At 38.4% G+C, this 17,651-nt stretch overlaps 1 protein-coding gene across 2 annotated transcripts; it reads right to left on the minus strand.

Moving 5' to 3' along the window:
• Positions 1-738: 738 nt before the first annotated feature.
• On the minus strand, positions 739-14,773 carry LOC103698035 (ankyrin repeat family protein / regulator of chromosome condensation (RCC1) family protein). Of its 2 annotated transcripts, XM_008779987.4 has the most exons (11): positions 14,553-14,755; positions 12,177-12,920; positions 8,851-9,028; positions 8,321-8,549; positions 6,017-6,156; positions 5,461-5,750; positions 4,384-4,596; positions 3,705-4,193; positions 2,941-3,606; positions 1,798-2,325; positions 739-1,140 (listed from the first exon to the last, which is right to left on the minus strand). In XM_008779987.4, exons 2-11 carry the CDS (start codon positions 12,444-12,446, stop codon positions 895-897), a joined length of 3,249 nt encoding a protein of 1,082 aa, XP_008778209.1. In that variant the 5' UTR covers positions 12,447-12,920; positions 14,553-14,755; the 3' UTR covers positions 739-894. The 2 variants fall into 2 exon arrangements, with proteins under 2 accessions (XP_008778209.1, XP_088577241.1); XM_088721115.1 differs by lacking the exon at positions 1,798-2,325 and having other exon boundaries at positions 14,553-14,773.
• Between the last annotated feature and the right edge of the window lie 2,878 nt (positions 14,774-17,651).

The raw sequence follows: 17,651 nt of genomic DNA on the forward strand, positions 1-17,651 counted from the left end.
TATTTTGGGGCTGTAGAATGAAAGCAAAAAAAGGTTCAAATCAAGCCAACAGGATAACCCATTTCAAATGCGATTTTTTATTTCAATAAGCACTTTTTGGTGGCAAGCCAAATAATTTCTGTTTGCCCATCATGCTTATGCATTGATTGTCTGACAACTGCCCTTTTTTTCTTTTGGTAATTGATTATCTGACAAGGGCTTTGGGAGAGATTTGTCCCACATATGTACATGGACTAACCAGGCCAGCATGAGGAAGAAATGACTTGGAATTTTTCGGCCAATATGGTGGTAATATGCCACCACTCACCACCAGAGTTCAAACCCTAGCTTCAAGGATATGCTATGAATCAGCTTACTACCATTAAAATCTTGACACATTCAATCTACATTAGGATTTTAAGAGTAATATGATATTAGAGATGCGTATTCAAGGATTTTAACAAGAGGTGAAAACCGCAGGTTGGCCATAGATCTGGAAAGAAGGAAAACCTCATAGAACTTCAACAGGTATCGCGAAGGCTGGTTAAACTAAGTTCATGGCAGGAATTATAGAATTCTTCCAGTAATTCTGTAATAAACTAACTAGTAACAAAACAAAGTCACTAGTTCATATTTATATAGGCAATGCAGTTTACTGATTGAAGTGTTCTAATGGATTGTTCACTTGCGTTCTGCCCATCAGAATTTTTACTTGTCTGATGTATCTGTATGTCTTAATATTCAAATCTTAATCACAAATTTAGATGTATAAACAGTAGGATTTCAATGATATAAAAAGGCAACAAGATCCACTCATCTAAGTAACAGAACCAAGCTATGGACTAAAGTTATAACTATCTGTACAATCTCCTTTACAACTGGAAAAAGGGGTTAAATCATACATGTTCCTAATGATCACAATGGTTGAGGCTGGGGTTTCACCAGCTTAACACTGCTGTAGAAGCGCTTGAGGTCTTTCATTGCTTTCTCCTCGATCTGAATTGAGCGGATGGAGGATGGAGCATCAGTCTCTGGCTTGAACCAGCGGTTGGGGACGGAATGTTTCTGGCTGGTAGCCTCTGATGGAGAAACCTGAGAAGAAACCGAAAAGCCTGATATCCTTGATTTAGGGCTGTTGGAAAGGCACTGTTGTTTTTTCTCCTGCTCAAGTGAGGTTTGAAAACAATTGTTCAGATGACCTGTTTCAACTTGAAAGCTTAATGCAACTAACTTCTCTGTATCTGTTTACCAACAGAAGAAAGCAGTAGAAATTAAAAGAAAACCATACATGGTAGGCAGTGAATATATTGATGGCATTGATAGCTTCTAAGCAATATCTAAGGTAAACAAAAAAACAGAAGAAAATGCTTGTTGCAGTTACATGCTGGTCATGACATTCATGGAATCTTCATGAATCCAACAAATCACTGATCTGGGGCTTCCAGTGAGGACAATTTTGTGAGCAGAATATAACTATGATCAAATGAGATATATAAATAAAATTTAAATTTTGAATCCCATCACTAAGGAAACATAGGATGCCATAACATGACTTAACTTTTCCCTAGAAATAACTGAAATTTGGATATCCAATCTACAAAGAATATGAAAGCTTGAGCTGTCTCATGAAGATTATTTAACACATGATTTAATAATAATCTCACTGTATAAATATCACTAAACTAGTAAGATAATTTGTGATATGGAACATATTGATAAAAAGAAAAGTTATGGACAAAATTTAGCATTAGTACTGAACAAAATTGTGAACATAAAAATGCCTGGTAATGTTACAACTGGCTTTATTGTTTTTCATACCTGTTGCATTTGGATATCCCTCAATGATGGCCGGCACAAAACAGGTGAAGTACCAGCTGATGACCAAGGAGGTGTGCACTTATCTCCTTCAGATGCTGGAGTGTTTCGGGCTGGGACAACAGCTATAGGGCTTGATATTGCCCCGGGTAGAAATGAACTCAGTCGAATCTGTCCGCTACTTACTGGCTCTACTGGATCTTCAGACTGGCCCTTTGACCTAGGGTTCATCATGTCCTTTGTCTTACTCTGCTCATTTTGTATCTCACGAAAAGTGAGTCCTTTTGTGATTTTAACCCCACCCCATGCCAGTCCCTCACTTTTAGGTGTCAGGGGTGGAGGGGCATGTCTTGGGGTGTCATCAAGAGCACCGCTCAGAAACATTGACAGACCACCTTTCCTATTCTTTTTCTTTGATGATTTTGATTGGGAAGCCTTATTGTTATGAGATTTAGAAATGCCTTTTGGGCTGTCGAAAGAGCAGTCTTCACTGATTCCAATGTTACTGGTGGCACCCCACTCAACCTCTTCCTGTCATAAAGCAAGCCATACTTCACTAAGAAGAGATAGAAACCATCTTTCACAATCTAAGGTTATATTTAAGGTATCAAATCCCTTAGAAATATTCAAAATTCTTAACCTAAAATAGAAATTTGATACACATGATCTTCATTATTCAATTTTGTCTACTAACTAAATCTTTTGTTCATATTGAACCCGCTGAATCCAATATATGAAAAAAGCAAACATCAAAAAAGGAAAACATAAACAAACAAGGACAACTTGGTTTCTATACCAACTGACGGCAAAAAAATTTTCCAACTCCATTGGGAAAGCACAGTTTTATGTGAAAAATTGCGAGTGCTGAAACTATACACAGTTCCAGGAAAAGTGAGTGGGGAAAAACAAAAGGTTCAGCAAGCATTTAAATACACCATGCTAATAAACCAAAATTGAATACATCGATAAGCATTTAAATACACCATGCTAATAAACCAAAATTGAATACATCCATACCATAACAAGAACTTGAAAAATTCAAAAAAAAAGGGGGCAAAATGCAGGCTATAAGCACAGTGATTATACACAAGCAAAGAAGCAATTATATGTTTAAGATATCATCCACACAGAAATCTTGAATCTCACCTTTTCCTTAGATATTTGAAGAGTTTTGACGGCCAGGAATTCCTTATCTAAGTGCTGCTCCTCACATAATTCACTATTTACAGAAAGAACATCAGATTGTGCCACCTTCTGCTTATTTGTCCTCCTTTGTTTTCTAGATAAATCATCTCTCTTATTCCCCTTCCCGTCGCATAAACCAGGATAAGATAGTCTGGATTCTTTCTCAAGGGGAAAGCCAAGTTCCAAAAGTGCACTCTCAAGAGCAGATTTGGTTTGAAGCTTTGCAATCTGTTGGCCATCAAGAAGCTGACCACTAGACTGCTTAGTTTCAAGCATCTCTATTTGCTGCAATTTCTTCCTAAGTGCTCTGACTTGCTTGAAGACAGCTTGATCAGCAATGCTCTCTGTTTGCAGAAAACAGTCAAATCTTGAGTCTTCATATTTTCTTGACACAGGTTTGTGACTGTCACGAAGCCTAAGATATCCTATGTCATTATCTCCCTCCTCATCACTGTTGATAACAGCAGGAAAAGTAGCTGTTGGTGTGGGAAGGCGACGGTGACTCCAGGACTCCGACGATTTTGTATCCAACAATTTCTCAAGCTTTGCCAGAATTTCAAGTGAAGCACTTGCAATAGTTTGTGCAGAGAGAGTGAATATATAATCAAGGTTGCGTATAGCTAGCTCCTGCAGGGCACTAACTTGTCAGCTTTGCATTAAGAAACTAAAGCAAATGAGAAAGGCAACATTCTAATTTAATTTAGCATAAATGAACATAAGAGTACCTCACAGTGCTTTCTTAGGTCTTCAGCTTCTAGAGAATCAGCAATTTCCAATAATTGTATAGCATTCTTTGGCTCAACCAGAAATTCAGCTGCAACCTTTTCACATAAACTTTTCAGACATGGTACAGCCCCAGTATTGATAGCAACATTTTGCAAGGCTTTAGGGCTTCTATCAGTGTGTATGTCATTAAACAGGATTTCTTCATCTAATTCTTCTGATTCACTGTTGTCTTCCATTGGTTTTAGGTGACATTCATCTGATCTGGAAGGATAAACAGGATGATAAAGAGCACATAGGACTAGCAAATGTGTTTCACCAACACATACAGATGTAGCTCGCTTGACACCATGTAAGCGAGTTACAATAGGAGTCTCGTCCTTATTTTTCTTTCCATCCCACATATATACATCTCCTGTTGTTGTAACAGCAGCAGTCCAGTACTTACCTGCTGAGATGCTCACAATATTTCTCCCACACATTGAATAAATCTGTGAAAAATAGAAAAATTATATAAAAGTTGTGAAAAGAAAGTCAAAGTGTTAGAACAAGAAACAGAAAATTAGGAAATGTATGATTTATTGCGGGGCCCTTTCCTAAACAATCAAGAGCATAATAAATTCTAAAACTCAATGGTAAGATCATAATAAATCTTAAAAGTCGATATTCAGAAATTCACACCTGTTGACATCTTAAATTAGGATCTGATGAGACCCAATAAAAGAGAGCACCATCATCAGTAAGAACTGTGCTATGAATCATTCCAGCAGCAACTGAGATGACATGAAGACGCTCCATCCGGTGAAACTTAAGTGATGTGCTTCCACTTTTCTTTATACTTCTAGCAATCACAACACGCTTTGGTGTCACAAGGCGATGGCCCCAGGTAAATACCTGTAACAATCAAAACACATGCAGACCAGGATCAGAATGAAGATAGGGCCCACTCATCAAATTCAACCACATGCAAAAACAGACAGATCTCAACCAAACCCAAACAGGCACATGGACTGAAACTGTAGATGCACTAAATCAGTATTGAAAATTGGTTCTTAAAGATGGTAGCATATGGATCATAGTGGCTCAGCAGGATCTTAGATTATTCACGTTTTAATTTCTCTCAGAATTGTTCAAGCAAGCAGGGCAAAGAATTTATGCCAAGTTTGGTCCAGTAATGGGGGTTGACAGACTGGAAAGTATTGGTTAGAAAGCACAAAATTGCCGGTGGGATTGGATTGGCCAACACCGATCCACTGGAAGGTAAGACTAAATTCTTTTATTCAAGCATGTAAAATGTATTACCATAGCTTATGGGAAAAATATGCGGAAAATTATAATTAGATTTGAAGTGGGGAAGACGTGGCAGGAGTCAGAAACAAGAACTAATCATCTGAATTTGTCACATTAAGAAACATTTGAGAATCCATGTACAAATTCTAAGAGAACTTTGTCATTGGCCCCAATAATGTCTAAAAGTAGTTGAACAAGTTCCCTACTGGTTTCCTATTACATCCTTGAGTATTTCCTTTCATGTTTCCCTACTGTCTAAACATTGCAAGGAAGATAAATTTGTTTGCAACCCGTCTCTCACAGTAAGGTGCATGGGAAATGCATTTCCTGGTAAGAATGGTCTCTGCAATTTGAGCATCAACAGCCTGAACCAACAAGAACTTGAACCCACCAACCTATTCCAACAAATTGCTATGCAACAGTAATGAAATATAGATTCGACCAAGTAGCATTTCCACAAATATTTACCTCCCCATCAGCTCCTAAGACTATAGTATGAGACTTCGCCGCTGAAACTCCTCTGAAAACTTTCCCTTTCAAGTATTCAACCATCCGTGGTGTGTAATTTGAGGCAGAGTTGGAGGTCCCATAACCAAGCTGACCTTCCTTGTTGCAGCCCCATGTATAAACTTCCCCAGACTCTGCAACTGCAGCAGTATGTTTGTTTGCAGCAGCAACTGCAATTATTTTCACTTTGAGGGAACTAACACGCCTTGGTGTGGGTTGTGTGTCAACAGAAGTATAACCAAGCTGACCCTCTGCATGTAATCGTTGAGAGGGAAACAAAAAAAGGAAATTAGCAAAGCACAATGACAGTAATAGCTGATAGATAAACAGCAATTAATAGTATTAGATTTCAAATAGTGATCCAACGAAAACTCCGTGAGTTGAAAACAGTTTCAGTATGGATGCATTTTAAGACACAGCAAGTAGCCATTTTAAAGGCCCTAACAAAATTGGATCCGATAATCACATAGATTCAACACCAACAAAGTAAAGCTGATAAAGATGTAGCATATAAAACCTCTATTTGATCCCCAAGTAAAAACCTCCCCACTTTCTGTTGCAATTACTGTATGATGCTTGGCTGCTGCAATAGACTTCACTTGACGAGACCCAAGCCCTAATGTCACCTGCCGAGGAGTAATTACAGCAGCTTGACCACTGCAAATGATTAAAGCTCAGCATGTCAACCACTAGAGATAACTAATGTAGATTCACAACAAAATAACTAAGATAAATGGAGAAGTTAAACTAGTAGCTAAAATCTGCATTTTAATAATCCAATAATTTATGCTACATGGTTCGCCACAGCTTCCTCCAAATTACCAAAGACATCCAAAACTACTAGCGAAATTAATCAATATTAATTTGACACTTCAAAAAATGGTTACCCACTCTAGCACTCCATAAATCATCAGGATGACTCATTTTGTCTTGAACCTAGGCTTGAATGGTTCTCTTTTCAATCAATTGACTCAGTATAATAAAATTTCCATTAATAAGAAAAACTCATTAAGAAGAGTAGGATGTACTCTAAAATCCTTAAATTTCCCCCGATGCTCTAAGAAAATATGTTTCAGTATAGATGGCAAGGACTAACTTCCTTCTAGTACTGGTACATTCTGTTACCATAGTACCATTCTGACAAGAGAATGGTACCCAGGAGAACCCTATGACATTGCTGGTGAATTGGGACATCTCGACTATCCTGATTAGTAGTTGTCAAGATAGGCTAGTTCCCTTGCTGGGTCGCTTGGTACAAGCCAAGATAGCTCATCGAAAAAGAAAGACCTTATTGGCTCCCTTTACCCTCTTTGGTTCACCCATGACATGGAGCTCAGAGTGGAAAAGGGAGAGAGGGAGGGAGAGAGAGAGAGAGAGAGAGAGGAGTCAAGGAGGGAGAGAGAAGGTGCACAAATTAAGCCTTCCCTTGCTTAGATCCAGCATCCTCTACGCTGTAATCATCACACATTCTGTAAAGTCATCCACCCTTCCTTTTTAGAGAGAGAGAAGAGTCAAGGAGGGAGAGAGAAGGTGCACAAATTAAGCCTTCCCTTGCATAGATCTAGCATCCTCTACGCCGTAATCATCACACATTTTGTAAAGTCATCCACCCTTCCTTTTAAGCTATTTATTTGGCCAATGGCAAAATTCTCCCATTTGGCATGAAATTTGGCTGCCTTGTAGGGTGGGCATCAACATACAAAACAATATTTTTTCATGTGCATTTTGTTTGTATAAAATTATATTATTTTTGAAATAAACTGATAATTAAAATAATGTAGAAATAATTTCAAACCAGCAAGAAGGGATATCTTGATATTGTGCCTATTTAAGTCACTAAAGAGATCTTAAAAATCTTTAACCCAACAAAAAAACATTAACAATGAAAAACCAAAAGAAACAAAAAGGAGATTTGGAGGCATTTTGCCACCTTATTGGGGCACTAGCCTATCCCAAGGGTCAAGACAAGCATCTCAATTAGGGTCGACGCAACTGTTCCGAACCGGATGATTCCGATCATACCGAGCCATTCCGACAGCGGACCTGGATGGTTCCAGTCATACCGAGCCGTCCCGACGGCAGACCTAGACGATTCTCCATTGCTGAAAGGGGAGAAAGAGAAGGAAAGAGAAGAAAAGAGAGAGCAAGCGAGAGAGGGAGGGAGAGGGAGAGGAGACAAGAGAGAGAGGTCGAGGCCGGCCGATGAAGGGCTGGCGAAGGCCGGCGAGTTACACGGAGGACGCTCCTCCGGGCTTGCCGACTTCACTTAAAAATCGCAAAATTAAAAAAACAGCCAAACCACTATTTCGAACGAAACAGGAGCCCGGCCGCGAAGCCTTTCTCCGCCTCCTGCCCAGGTCGCCAGCCTCCGCCGGCCCTCCTCTCTCCCTACCTCTCTACCCCTTCTGTCTCTCTTTTTTCCTCTCTTCTATTTGCCCTCTCCCCTACCTCCTCTATTGTGTCGATACATGCCCGGCATAGCACGACGCATGCCTATACCGACCCGTGCCACCGGGCAATCAGTCCAGGATCCGGTACTGGCACAACAGACTATAATCTCAACATCATACCAACCTGGGACCAATCCAGCACAGATGCCAGAACCAGGTCTTCAATCTTTCACATAGAATTTATGAACATTCTAATCATTTGATGATATCAGAAACTAAAGAACATGAAGTCAAATGAAACAAATGCATTTGTTGATAAGATGTCACCAATGAAAGTTGAATCTGGTCGATCATCCACTAAACTATGCATGCACTTGATCATTATCATGTTGACTCCAAAGAGCATTATAAGTCGCAGATCAACCAGATACCTGTGAATGTCAAAATCTGGGTGTCCAAGGCGACCCCCCCTCCCAAATCCCCAGGTGTAAAGCTCCCCATTGGAACCAACAGCTACACTATGGAACTTTGAAGCAGCAATTATTTTAATATAAGAGCCCTGGAGTGCATCAACTTTGCATGGCAGCTTCTGAATGTGTGCATTGCCAGTTCCCAGCTGATAATTTGTCCCACTTCCCCAGCTGAAGACTTCCGTCGCAGCTAAGATAAATAGAGAACTGTTTAAGCATCAAATTTATATAGACATACTTTATGAAATTGTTGCACAGCAAGATTCAAAAGCACTCAAATAAGTATTAAATGATAAGAACTAAGCAATCAACGACAAAGATGCAGCAAAAATAACTACCAGACAAATGTTAACTTGATAAACTTAGCTGATCCAAAGACTGTTCAAGAAATCACCCGTAAAAAGTTGATCAGTTTGTTCACATAAATTGCAATATCATGAATGAATTCTTATCAAAGTTTACATATCCTCTGATGATGAGTAGAAAAGTACCTGAGTCAAGTGCATTTCCAACAACTTGAGAGACAGGGCCAGAGAGAAGATCAACTGGGGTACGACATTTAGAGTCCTCCAGAGTGAGGGATGCACCAAATTGTAGAAGAGCACTTGCTGCGGCAAGATGACCAAAATGGAGTGCCCTGTGCAGGCTGCTCCATCCCGACTCTCCGTCCTGAAAAGATAGCGTACATTTTAGAAAGAAAACAACCAGACTCGAGCAAATATTCCCCATTCAAGTTTATACTGAACTAAGAAACATTTTGCTTCTCAGACCAATGACACAGACATTCATGAATCCAGCAACAACAAATATTACTCCAAGTTAAATTAAGATCTGCATCTAACCAAGTGAAAATTTTAACATGTGCTGATTTTAGCTAAATGTTCATTGCTTGATCCAGGAGAGTAAGAGAAAAGACTACAAATGAAAGAAATCATAAAACCAAGCCAAGCTAATAAATGAGGAAGAGAGTCAATTTGATTTTTTTCAGTTGTCTATTGCTCCTGAATAGATTATTTGATTGATCATTTATGATATAAATAGACACTTCAAAGTAATTACAGCAATAATAAGTCCAGTAGCCGTACGACCATTATTTTCACCGAAATGTTAATGTATAATGGTGTTAGAAATATCCAGGCTGAGCATATTCCTCAATGTTGTTTTCTCACTTGGAAGCCCATAGAGACATTGATCTTCAACGAAAAAAAATGACAAGTGAACTCTCTATTTGTAATAGACCAGCGCTCAGTCAGAACTAATTCCCCTGCAAGGTTCAAACTTATGTAGTAGCATGAAGTCATGAACTTTAACTCAACTATTAATGGACCATTCAATTTTCCTGTTTCTTGCAAGCGACTGCATAGAGCTATAATTTTATTTCATTAAGCGTCCTCTACACATCAATTTAGATAGTATTCTCACCAATGATAATGGATCAAGGTGCCTGAAAGATTGACTGGAGTAAAATTTTACACTAAATGTTTCGTGGGTAACCTTGGACTATGCATGCATGCATCTTCAATCTAAAGTTACATCCTGTTTGTGCCAAAGCTCCAATCCATATGAAAAATATGAGTTCCATAACATGACATACTCATCTAAGTAGTTTTGCTCCATGCAACTTCCAACTTGCAAACAAATTTCTAAACCCTAATAAGAGCCAAAACTTGCTACTCAATTGTATAGACTGAATAATATATAGAATGATTGCTAACCATTGTCAATTCAAAAAAGACTGCAAATTTCCAGCAGAAACTGACCTTATCATTGGTCAACATGTTTACCACCTTACAGATTTTAAAAGATGCACTAATCACATAACCATGGGAAATGTGGTTAACTTCATGTATTATCAAAAAGCACTTCAAGATTAGTAGATCATTCAAATCCTTCATGCCTAATCAATCTTTTAGTGGCATTCAAAAGAAACTGGTATCCCAGTTACTTGAACCAAAATGGTACAGGTCGAGAAGACATAAGGGGAAGAAAGATCCCAGAAAGCAAGAAGTGCAAGGTTCCCAAAATAGCCCCCAGCTCAGGGGAAGTGGAAAACGGATAGATATTAGATAGAAATCAAATTTGATATTTGGCATGTTACTTAAAAAAAAACTGAAAGGGACATGGAAAAACATGATTCCCAATCATATTGAGCATTCAGCATGGGCAAAAACTCTCAACACAATGCATTACTCTGACTTTAGTCAAGTTGTATACAGATTTGTAGGTGAAAAAAGATAAACCTTATTAGATGTTCTTAATTTTCATTTATTAATAAAGGAAAAAACATGTCAAGATCTCTTTCTCCTAAGAACATAGGTCATAATTTTATTCTGCTTTCATCAAAGACCTTCATGCCTAAGTGCTTTTCTGATAGTATTAAAATAACGACGTTCATAAAAAGGAAGTGCTTTTCTGATAGTATTAGAATAACGATGTCCATAAAAGGAAGTATGGCATAAAGAAGCAGCTAACAAAACGGGGAGTATGAGGAGGAAACAATGCATCCCCCGACACTCCCACTGCCCCTCCCCTCCAAAAAAAAAACAAAACACAGGAAGAAGAATATGGAAGGTTATCTAAAATGACCTGTGGCTCAGAAGCAGTTCTATAGTTATCCTCTCATAAGATTCTTGTAGAGAATAATATCAAACCACTTTGTTCCCTCTCAATTTGATCTATGACAAAGAAAACTAACCTCCAAAGAAATATCAAATAAATGACGGGGATTTCACATACCACCTTTCTCCAAAAACTAACCCTTTCCCTCTCCCTCAGCCTCTCAGATGGAGCAAATCTTCACAAGAAAGATATCCCAACCTTGGAAATCTCTTTCCACAAACTTCTCGACTTTCCTTTCAATTAAGTAACCTAGGCCAAGTAACATGCCTAAAGAATGGTTGCAGTTTGGTTAAGATTTGGTAGACATACTTAAAAATAAGTATGACTGCTATCCAACTTCAGATGCCCAGTCAGAAGAATAGATAAGTATCAATCAGATGCACTTAGTTTTGTACGTTTCATCGACAAAAAATCATTCAAAACAAACGAAATCAACACAACCTGATCACTTTGTATAAAGCTGTCCTTTTATGTAAGTCATATGGAATCATCTGTTTCTTCTATTGTTTCTTGTCTTTTGAGTGTTGATTGTTACCTTCTAATATCACAACATATATCGAAAAAGGCATTGCAAGTAGCTACAAAAAGGATCCTAAACAAGAATAGAAGATAAATGGGAATGTTTTCAAGATAATTGATTAAAAGAGGGATGTTCAACCCTTCCAACAAGAATGTTTAAAAATGTTTCAGACTCCTATACCATAAATAGGGAAAGATAACTCATAGGCCCTCAATGATACATCCTCATCCCCCACCAACTCCCTTTTTTCTCTCTTCGAAAAGAAAGGGCCCAGGCTCATTGACCTGATCTAATTGATAACACTCCACATGTAACCGATAATTATGGCCAAAGCTACTGGCAAATGTGGCCATTCTCTTAATGCAAATGGAACCAGAGCAAAAAATGTAACATTTACTCAAGGAAGAAAGCCTCAATGACAATACCTTAACACAGAAAAGATAATGTTTCAGGTGTTCAAAGTTCATCAAGCTCAGTGGAAAACATGAATTTTACAAAAGATAAAAAACAAAAGGTTATGAAGAAGTATTATCTTTTGAAGGATAAGCTAAAACTCTTAACACTAGAAGATAAGCAATTGAGTGTTGCATAACATAACACAAATAGAAAACATGAATATGGGCACAACAGACAATGAGATGATTAAAGGATTGAAAAACAAGGAAATGAACAACATACCCTCGCATCAGGATCAGCACCAGCAGCAAGAAGCCTCTTCAGAATGGGTACATGATTCCTCCATGTTGCTATATGTAGAGGAGTAAGGCCAAATGCATTCCTCGAGTTAATATTGCCACCATTCTTCTTCAGTAATAACAAAGCTGAATCTAGTTCAGCTAAAGATCCTTCTCTTGAAATAAACCACAGATCTTTTTGAGAACCACTTGTACAAAATTTGCGAGTGGGTGTCTGCTTTACTGTGGCTGAAGGTGATACCAAACCCTCCATGAACTTTTAAGCAGACAATAATTTTAACCAAAACAAGCTTATCTAAAGCTGAATAAGCTACTACTTCATGTCGCTAGTCACTTCTGAAATCTCACTACTTTAAAGAATAGCTACTTATTGTCCAATCTTATGCAGGCTGAGTTCCTACGACCTTGCAATGACAGTTGATAGTTGACTGCTTACCATGTCTACACATTACAGAAGTATTCCTGCACCATTGGACTATGACTAATCATATAACAGACTATCCTTGCAAGCACATATAAACTATCTGATCATGGACAGGTCCATATCCATTTAATGAGAGTTTGTTTATATGCTAAAGCACCAATTTTACGTCCATCCTCTCAGATGCATTAAAATATTCAGCAACCTAGTTTGCCAATCTATCTAACATATTTCACTCCTTCTGCCATCATAAAACAACATGCAAAGGAATCAACAGCCAGCAGGGGAACTCTCTCTAGATAAAACCTGAAAAAAAACCACAGTATTAACTCATTGATCTGATGGACCATTCTCCTATTGAGATTTAATATAAAAAAAATCACAGGAATTCAATAATATCAAATAAAAACTGACTTGAAGAAAATTACCAATGTATTAGGAAACAAAAAAATTATACTGCTTTGTGCTCAATCTTGACCAAAGCTTATAAACCTTGATATTCAAGTCAAAAGTTATATGATAATACACCTTAAAAGTTTTCCCTCTGAACAAAATCTATGCAAGTGTATTACGTGTATAACTTCCCATAAAAATACCAGCATAGGAAGACAAGCTGTAATTCATCCATCACCATTATACCAGCATTTAAATTTTGCCAAAACCCAACATGTTTTTACCAAAATGGTCAGTTTCAATGAGAGAACCAGGGTAAAACTGCTCCTATTTCTATAGTTTTCTAAGCTTCTTGCAGATGGCAAGACTGAATATCTAAGAAAAACTTGCAAAGGAACTTGAATTTTTTGGGTTTAAAAAGATATTGAAACATGTAGGTGTTACTGGATAGGTTCCAAGAAAATCCAAAGAAAAGGTTTTTCTTTCAAACATTACTCTACACTAGGTTATGTATGTCCATCATATAGACCTTCATGTATGCAGTTAAAATGTTTCCAAAAAGCCTGCATTTCATCAAATTTTAAAACTGGGTAGTTTATTAGAAAAATCAAATTTGCATATGCAGCATCTCACTCACAAATTGTTTAATTATCTAATTTTGTCAAGCCAAACTCAATATGTTCCAAACAGGGAATAAAAGATCAGCTGGGAATCCACAAATCTTAATGCTAGACACAAAAAGTCTTGCAGAAAAGAATATATCCCATCAAAAGAAACAAAACCGACCATATAAATTCCCAGAAAATGACATGAAAAACGTTTTTCATTATAAACCAACCAACAAAGGACTGGTCTTTCAGCATTCAACAGTTCCTCAAGCACTTAGTAGCGTTGGTATCATGAGAAGAAATTCTTCATCCACCGGAACCAATTAAATTTGACCAAAATGAAGGTAAAACTCAGGACTATCAATTACATAAAACACGACCTGGAGTGCAAAATATAATGCGAACTGCAAAAGTATCTTGCAGTACTTTAGCAATAAGAGAGGCCATTTGTGAAGAAGTTCAACGAGTAAAACACATCTAAATGAAAAGGGCTTCAAGACTTATAACAGACATAAATGCCAACCCACCCATTTTCGCACAGAATTCCACATTCTTTTACGAATGCTCCGTGATCTCCAAGCAAAACTCGGATCAATCCATCAATAGGTACAAATCAACTGCAAACTCTCAAAACCATTATCAAGATCAAGGGCCCAGCCAATCAGCAGCCATCAAAATCAATTTTTTTTCCTCCGAAAAACAGATCGAAAACAAATTTTTCGAAGTATACGATCCCCAAGGTGAGATTTTTATAAGTATAGCCGTATAACAACATCAGGAAAGGCGGGAGAAAAACATCATCGACAACTAAAATACGCAGAAGAATCCAAAGGAATGCGGGAAAAAAAAGGGTAACCAAGAACAAATCCTAACTCATAACATCAAATCAAAGACACAATAGGAGATTAGCAATGGGGAAAGAGGAAGAAGAACGCACCAAAAATTTGATCCCGTTAGGAAGAGAAGAAACGCATGTAGTTGTCCTTTTCGCTCCTCCCTTTTATGCCAACGAAGAAGAGGATCCACGCACGGAATATACCCCAGAGGAGTTCTGAAACCCCAACACCCCTCTCCTCTCTTTCTCTCTCTCCCCGATTTTTTTTTTTTTTTTGCTTTTTTACTTTTCCATTTTTCATCCACACGGCATCCTGGGTTTCCAAGGGGTATATCCGGAATGAAATTATGAAATAGTCCAGACTTGACTGAACTACCCTCGTCTAATTTTGTGGACCCTAAGAGCGACGGGCTGGCGGGTTGTCACTTCTTAGGTGGTTGGGCCTTCCCCTTTACCTTCCATTTTATATGAATTGATGATCAAGAATTGTAAAAGTTGGCTTTTGGCCTAATCTGGCACCTTTTTTAAGAAGATAAAAAATAAATAAAAATTTTAAAACATCTTTCTGACTCATTTAAAAACTAAATAAATAAAAAACTTCAATTTAGAGTTCTTAGGCAAAAACTCTATTTGAGTTTCTTGCGAAGTTTTTTCCGTACAAAGCTCACCTTAGAAAAAAGAATAATTTTAAATAATTTATAAGGAAAAACATACTTTTATAATAACAATTTATAATACAATATCATATAGTATAATAATAATATTATATTATAATAATATTGTATCATTATCATTATTATTGTATTATGATGGTCATTTTATATTAATATAATATTACTATAACATAATAATACTCTTTAATATTTTTATAATATATTAAAATAATAATATCACTTTATTAATAATAATATTTATTATATAACAATATTTTTATATGGTTATAATAAATTTAAAAAAATTATTATTATATTATTGGTCAAATATCAAAATGAATGATTTATAAACTAATAGTACTTTATAGAAAGAATTTTTGTGGAGTGATTGATTAAAACCTTATTTGATTTTGATGAGCTCAAAGCATTAGAGTATATATGTTGTTTACTAATGAATTCAATTGAGTGTTTCAGTGAAAATCTTGTCTAAGTGTCTCAAGACTTGGTTCATAATATTTTGGATAAGTTAAGAAGTCAGTTTGAACCAAAGTCTGAGACTCGAGTCGACTCCAGAGTATTACGAGTCGACTCCAAGCGTATCAGGATCACTGGCACGGGCTCGAGTCGACTCCTGACCATTACGAGTCGACTCCAACTGAGAACGGACAGACAAACAGAAAGCATCAACTCAAAATCTGTCAGCGAGTCGACTCCTGAAGTGCGCGAGTCGACTCCGATGTTTACCGAGTCGACTCCGGAGAAGTATGAGTCGACTCCAAGGAGTTACAGGCAGTAAAGTCAGAGAGCGGTTTTCGACCCTGAGATTCGAGTCGACTCCTGTGGAACGCGAGTCGACTCCGATGGTTGGCAGGTCGACTTCAAAGATAGTGAGAGTCGACTCTCAGCAGTACACAAGGCAAAAGTCAGAGAGCGTTTTTCGGACTCTGAGATTCGAGTCGACTCCCGCATTGCACGAGTCGACTCCGAGACACCGCGACCCCAAAGAAGACAGAAGACCAATTTGCTGTCTCTGAGATTCGAGTCGACTCCCAGACAGCTCGAGTCGACTCCAAGGCAGCACTTCACTAAAAACACAGAAGACTAAGTTTCGGAAACTGAGAGCCGAGTCGACTCCGGAACAGTTCGAGTCGACTCCAAGACTGGACGAGCCAAAAGACAGTAGATCGAGAGTTCGGGCTCTGAGCGCCGAGTCGACTCCCAGGATTGTCGAGTCGACTCGAGTGGACCAAGTTCAAAAATAGATCCACGGACTCCATGGGATGAGCCGACTCCAAAAATGCCAAGTCAGCTCCAGAAGTTGGCGAGTCGACTCCGGGTCAAGTCGAGTCGACTCCCAATCGAAGAGGCGACTTTAATTCAAATCCGGAACAGTTGCCGAGTCGACTCCAGAAAAGCATGAGTCGACTCCCGCTACAGCCGAGTCGACTCCTGATCGCGCGAGTCGACTCCAACCCACCAACGGACATATTGTCAGGCTGTGCAGAGTGTGCAGAACGGGCAGAAAAAGGTCTCTAACGGCTAGTTTCCGTGGGGGATGGCTTAAATAGCCACAAAAGACTGTAGCAAGGCAGAGAACAACTATTCCACTCAAAGTAATCAAGCTTTCAATCTCTGCAACCTGGTTTTCAACGGAAAAGAGGGAAGAGCAACATTAACTGCATCCACCTACTTCTTCCCAACATTGAAAGAGATCTCCTCCTGCATTCAAGTCGACCAGACATTCAAGAGGAGACCCGAAGTTCAAGAAGCCCTACTCTACTCCAACTCAAACGTGTTTGAGGGCTTCTAACTTCTCTTTTGTTTATATTGTTATTTATCTGCTTTTGAGAAGCTCTGTTTTTCTGTTACTCCTTTTTACTTCCATCTTGTCTTTGCTTGGTTCAATCGGGGGATTGAATCAAGGGTATTGAGGTTGGTTGGTGAGCCGAGTGTAAAACCAACGTGTAAGGGTTCGATTGTGATCCCGGAAAAACAATCGGGTTGGTTCTAGTCGGTGAGCCTGGGAAAACCGACCGAGTTCATTGTGAGCTCGTAAAACAACAAGTTTGGTTGTGAGCTTGGAAAACAACCGGCTGTAATCCAAGAGGTTATAGTGAATTCCCAAGTGAGACTTGGGGAGTGGACGTAGGAGCAAGGGTTAGCTCCGAACCACTATAAAACATTGTGTTTGTAATTGTTTGTCTCTCTCTATCTCTTGCATTTCATTCACCGCACATAGAAACTAATTAATCATCTCGCAAAAGCATTAATTAGTTATCCACAAAAGTTTTAATAGCCAAATTATTTTAAAACCCAATTCACCCCCCCTCTTGGGTTGTCTATCTGGGCAACAGGTGGTATTAGAGCCTAAACTCTTCTACCCTAAGAGTCAAAGATCAAAATGACAACCCCATTTGGATCTTCCCATATTGAGGGTCAGTCCACCCAAAGACCCCCATTCTTTAATGGATCTGACTATTCATATTGGAAGGCTAGGATGAGAATATTCATCCAAGCCCAAGAATATGAGATGTGGACCATTGTAGCA

The sequence above is a fragment of the Phoenix dactylifera genome, chromosome 1 (assembly GCF_051530095.1).
Source record: "Phoenix dactylifera cultivar Ajwa chromosome 1, Ajwa_hap1_PhDact_Kaust_v1.1, whole genome shotgun sequence".
Lineage (NCBI taxonomy): Eukaryota > Viridiplantae > Streptophyta > Magnoliopsida > Arecales > Arecaceae > Phoenix > Phoenix dactylifera.